The 6,049-nt window shown below is 42.7% G+C and overlaps 1 protein-coding gene across 1 annotated transcript; it reads left to right on the forward strand.

The window, feature by feature from the left end:
* Positions 1-735: 735 nt before the first annotated feature.
* LOC122039071 (putative disease resistance protein At3g14460) lies at positions 736-4,931 on the forward strand. Its single transcript, XM_042599083.1, has 6 exons — positions 736-767; positions 918-1,601; positions 2,025-2,199; positions 2,338-2,803; positions 2,981-4,617; positions 4,911-4,931. The coding sequence occupies exons 1-6, from the start codon at positions 736-738 to the stop codon at positions 4,929-4,931; spliced, it is 3,015 nt and encodes a 1,004-aa protein (XP_042455017.1).
* Positions 4,932-6,049: the final 1,118 nt, after the last annotated feature.

A 6,049-nucleotide genomic window follows, 5' to 3' on the forward strand; every position in this document is an offset into this window, starting at 1 on the left:
TTTTAAGAAAAATATCCTTCTAAGTCTAATGATATAGATAATTAAGAATTCCTTTTAAAAATAAGTTGAAAAAAAGACACTAAAAGCAGGGGGAGGAAATCAGAGTGATCAATTTAATAGTCCATGAAAACTCGGCTTAAGAAAGTGAGACGGAAAAAACAGAAATGAAAGAGAGATTATTGAATTTAATAAAAAATAATAATAAATTTAGTTACTCTCATCCACAGATCCACTAGTCCTCAAATAACCGGTCTAGTCCCGAATTTATCCATCAGTGGATCGATTTATCAATGTGATTATTTATTAAATATATTTAATTAATGTTGGATTAGTCAGCTACCATACAAAAAATGAATGGAGCAGAAATTTTTGTTGAATTGAACGAACCGTTCAATTCAAATAGATTCATTTTTGTAATTATATTATTTATATTAATTATTTTTAATTAATTCTGACTTTGTCAGCTAAACCTAAAACGCGTGGGAAAAAAATATTGATCTCCATTTCTCCCATTTCCTGCTATTCTGTAGTTTGCAGAAGCATCGCCCACTCAACAGCAGTATTATTTGCTTCTGGAGACTAACTCTGTAGCTTGAAAAGCATCATCACCCACTCAACGATCACCACGTGATCCACTTTATTTGGAGGTAATCAAATCTCTTATACATATTACAATTTGCTATATATTAATCCTTATAATTTCCCATCAATCAAATCAATAGTTCGATCTACTACATGGCGTTGGCCCTTGATTGCTACTGTCTTTTGTATCCCATCCGATCCGTCCCATACTAACTCGGGTATTATAATTTACCTCTCTCATGATAGCCATGGGTCCGGTCGGTGGGGGCCCTGGGGGCGAGGACTCCGTCTTTTTGCTGCAATTGATTGCTACTGTCTTTGTTTTGTTTTTGCAGGTTGCAGCTCTTTTGGCTTGCAGATCTGAAAGAAGAACAAGGATCTGCCGCTGCTCTCTTCTGCCATCAGATGGAGGTCGCACTAACAGTGGGGGGATGGTTCGCACAGGCCTTCATCCAGACCTTGGTCAATAAGGCCTCGGACCCAGCCATCAAACTGTTTGCCGAGGGCCAGGGTTTCAAGGAGGACCTGGATAAACTGCGGATCTCACTGCTGGAGACTCAAATTATCCTTGACGCGGTGCAGACAAATCGGAGCAACAACACAGAGTGGAAGACGTTGATGCAGGAACTCAAGGATGCTGCTTATGATGCTGAGGACTTGATAGATGAGTTCCAATACCATGTCCGCAGGCGGAAGATCAAAGGCGAAGAAGAGGACAAGGCAAGTGGTTCCGGTGGCCTTTCAAACTTTTTGTCTGCTTCAAAAGAAAACTTGTTGGGTTCTTCTCATTCCTTGGACCAAGATGATATGAGAGCTAGAGTGAGGAAGATTCAAGGAAGGCTGGAGGGAATTGCTAATAGAATGCAGAGCATCATGAATGTATTACCACCAAATGATAGAGGGAAGCAGCCTGAGGTGAAGTTTCAGGCCAGAGAATCATGCTCTTCCCCGGTGACGGACAAATTGTTTGGCAGAGATAAAGAACTGAATCAAGTGGTAGAGTGGTTGTTGGGGGTCAGGTAATCAGGTGGAACTTGCATCGGGATGTGTCAACGATACCTTCTCCGTCTTACCCATTGTGGGGATGGGATGGGTTGGAAAGACTACTCTAGCTCAGCATGTGCACGAAGACAACAGAGTTCATGATCATTTTCACTCAAGATTTGGGTCTGTGTATCTGACAATTTTACTGTGCAAGAACTCACTAAGTCTATAATACAATCAGTAACTCTACAAAAACAATATGATAATATGAGGTTGGAACCTCTTCGAAAAATTCTCCATGAGCATATTGCGAAAAAGAAGTTTCTGCTTTGTCTTGATGACGTGTGGAGTGATGATAAAAGTATCTGGGAGAACTTCTGTGCACTACTCAAAGTTGGAGCTCATGGTAGCAAAATCATTGTTACGACTCGAGATATGAAAGTTTCTAAAATGGTTAGCCGGGTGGAACCAATCTTGCTCGATGGTTTAGAAGGATATTTCTTTTGCGAATTGTTCAAGAAATGCTCATTTGGCACACTCAACCCTGAAGACTATCCGGAACTAGAAGACATTGGTAGAAAGATTGCTCGTAAGTTGAAGGGCTCACCATTAGCTGCAAAGACAGTTGGCAGGGTCTTGCAATCATATTTGTGCTAGCAACACTGGACCACTATAATGAAGAGCGAGATATGGAAAGTAAAACAAGATGAAGATGACATTATGCCAGCTCTGCATTTAAGTTATCAATATCTTAATGAAAATCTGAAACAGTATTTTGCATTTTGCTCGTTGTTTCCTAAAGACTACAGATTCGATAAAGATGAGTTGGTTCGAATGTGGATGGCCGAAGGCTTTATCGAAGATAAACACACAAAGAGGATGGAGGATGTTGGAAGCAACTATTTTCTTGAGTTTGTGAATAGGTCTTTCTTTCAAGAATTCAGTTATTATGGATCATATCTATTTGTGATGCATGACCTTATACATGATTTAGCTGAGATGATTGTTGAGGAAGAGACATATAGAATTAAAAGTAATGAACGAACAAAGATACTTTCCACAATTCGTCATCTACGAGTAGCAGAAAGAATATTGCCGTTGGAGTTCTCTGGATATGGCAAGTTGCGCACCTTGGTCTTGAGAAATTCACCTCCCGACAGCCTCTTTGAAATGCTAAGAAGCATTCGCGTTCTGGATGTAAGTCGGTGTGGCTTGCAGGAGTTATCTGAACATATTGGTAAATTGATTCACCTCCGTTACCTTGATTTATCATCCAATCATGAAATTAAAATTTTACCTGACTCATTAAGCGACCTTTATCATTTGCAAACGCTGAAGATGTGATATTGTGAAAAACTAGAGTTTGTACCACAAGAATTGAGTAAGTTGGTCAATTTGAGATGCATTGATGCAGATGGCAAGTTTTTGGTGTTGATGAAGGATGTACGGAGACTAACTAATCTTCAAGAATTGCCAATATTTAGTGTTCAAGAGGACGATGGACTCAAGCTTGGACAACTAAAGGATTTGACACAGCTCCATGGAACACTTGGTATTTACAATCTTCAGAATTCTGTTGATAGCAAAGAAGCAAATCGGGCTGAGTTAAAGAACAAAGTCCACCTAAAAGAATTGCGGTTGGAATGGAATCATGAGAATAAGAAGGATGCCAAGTTGCAAGAGGAAGTAATTGAAGGTCTGCAGCCACACGAATCTCTTAAAATATTGAGAATTAGAGAGTACAACGGAGCTAAGTCACCTAGTTGGTTGATGCCAAAATTTCTATCCAATTTGGAAAAACTTGAATTAGAATTTTGCATGGGATGGGATGACGTTCTGCCATTTATTGGTCAACGTTTGCATCTAATTGAACTTCGCTTGTTCTTCATGCCTGCTTTGAAACAACTCAGTCATGAATTTGAAGGCAAGTGTTTTCCAAAGTTGGAAGTGCTTCACTTATGCCACTTGGGAGGATTGAAGGAGTGGTCTTGGATTCAGAGCAAAGATCTATTTCCCTGCTTGCGTATACTTTGTGTCAGAGGTTGTCCCAAACTAAAGAGATTACCTCCCTTCCCTCTTTCCCTGGAAACGTTGATAATAGATAACTGTCCCAGCCTCAAATTAAATAGTCAAGCGGAAGACGACGAGGACGGTGGCTGCCATCTACCGACCTCAGTCAAGGTATTATTTTTGACAAACTGTGGCGAATATGCAAACCTTTTGCCCGACTGCTTGCACAGCCTTCGTTTAGTTACTCGTTTGACAATAAGTCATTGTCCACACATAACGTCTATTCCTCCGGTTCAATTGGTAGAACTGCAATATTTGTACATCTCTAACTGTGATGAGTTGAGACGGATGGAGTGCTTAGGACTCCTTAAATCCCTCAAGGAATTGAAGATCGAAGGATGTCCTGAGTTGAGTTTGATGGACCGCTTAGGACTCCTTAAGTCCCTCAACGAATTGAAGATCGTAGGATGTCCTAAGCTGGCACAGTTGGATGTGGAAGATGAGCAAGCAGGGAGCTTGTCATCTCTGCGTAAATTATGCGTGGACAACACTGCTCTGCTTAAAATGTTTCCTCTGAGAAACGCACTGTCATTCATCACAGAACTTACAATTCAATCCTGTTCTGAGGAGGTGATATTCGAGGAGGCGATATTCATGCAAAGCCTCACTGCTCTTACATCTCTAAGCTTCGGGTATTGCGAGAAACTACAATATCTGCCGACAGAGCTGCTGCATTGCCTTCCCTCCCTTGAAGAATTAATAATATATCGCTGTCCACAGCTCCAATCATTGCCAAAGAAAGGACTTCTTCCTTTCCTACGGATGTTAAAAATATATACCTGTCCACAGATCCAATCACTGCCAGAGGAAGGACTTCCTCCCTTTCTGGAAGAACTACATATATCTCAATGTCCACGGATGCAAGCGAAGCCAGTTGAGGAGCTTCCAAAGTCACTAGATGTTTTCCATTGCTCGACCCTCGATGCTCATCCAACGCTGAAGGAGCAGATAGAAAAGTTCTACGCGGATAAATATAGGAGAGTAAGTACCCTGATGCCCGTTATTTTCTCCATGGACATACTATGCAAAATACAAGCATTCCTTTTATCGTATTTTTAGTTAATCTTAGCAATAGAAGAATCATACTCTCTTTTCACTTATATACGATTCATCAACTTTTTCTTCGCCATATAATTTGTTTTTTCTTTTGTCCAAGCTCCCAAATGTCTTTGTTTTTTTTATATATATCTTTGAAAATTAGCATTATTTGCATTGCTCATTATTTATTTTTTGCCCCTTGTATTGCATGTAATTCACACGGTTAACTTATGAAGGCAAGGTTGGAATTGGAATGAGAACCTGGACGGTTCAGTTAATAATGAACCTGGACGGTTCATTATGAGTGATCCTCAAAAGTATTATAATATCTTTGAAATATGGATATAATACAAGTAATCTATTTACTTATTTAAAGTCTAATTTTTCCAACATTCAATTTGATCCGGTGGTAAGGACGGGGGATCTTCGTTGACGGAAGGTCAATGGTCAAGAGGGTCAATTCCAAGGTCGTGCCGAGCGGATAGAGGTCGTGTCGAGCGGAGTGGCAAGCCGACCGAGCATTCGGCCGATCGGACATCCGGCCAAGGATCTCCCGGACCGGAAGAAAGACAGCCCGATCAGGGGTCGGGTTTCCGATGCTCAAGGAGAAAGAGTTTATGGGCGTGGCGGATAGGCCGCTCGACCGGGCCACAGGACAATAAGACGCAATCCAATCCGAGCACATAAGCAGGGCTTCCCCGCCCGGACCGAGGTATGCGCATTCCCGGAGGCCATGAGCGCTGAGCGGCTGGTCCGCTCAGCCCGGGAACAGGTAAGAGCACTACGAGACAAAAAGGACAGCTGATAACTTCATCCTCAAGACACCTGCCGCCGACAAACAGCATGGTCGGTGGCCGGAACGGACAGAGTATCGTACGGTGGAAGTTTCCACCGTCACATCCGGGATATGCTCGGACGATTGCGGAATGGCGTCAGACATGCTTTTCTGATACAAACCTACTGAGGTATGTTTGGGGAAGCGTGCACGCATCGAGAAGCATGTTCGCGCCTCCCCGGGGTCCTATATAAGGGCCCCTAGACTTCGACGGAGGGAGGCGATTCTAATCACTGTAGCCACAGTAGCGTTGCCTTGCTCTTCTTCTTCTTCATTCTTCACTGCCTGACTTGAGCGTCGGAGGGTCGTCGCCGGGAAACCCCTCCCGGCTCGACTTCTTTGCAGGTTCGCCGGAGATCCACATCACCAGTCGAAGACAGCGGAGAGTTCCACGTCCCCAGCGTCCATCGACTCAGCGCTCGGACAGGATCAAATTGGCGCCGTCTGTGGGAACGCACCTGAATCCGAGCAAAGAAGATGGAAGAAGTTGGACGCCAACTCATGGTGACACTCTCTCCCGAAGAACTAGACGCGCTCATC

Source organism: Zingiber officinale, chromosome 1A (genome assembly GCF_018446385.1).
Source record: "Zingiber officinale cultivar Zhangliang chromosome 1A, Zo_v1.1, whole genome shotgun sequence".
Taxonomy (NCBI): domain Eukaryota; kingdom Viridiplantae; phylum Streptophyta; class Magnoliopsida; order Zingiberales; family Zingiberaceae; genus Zingiber; species Zingiber officinale.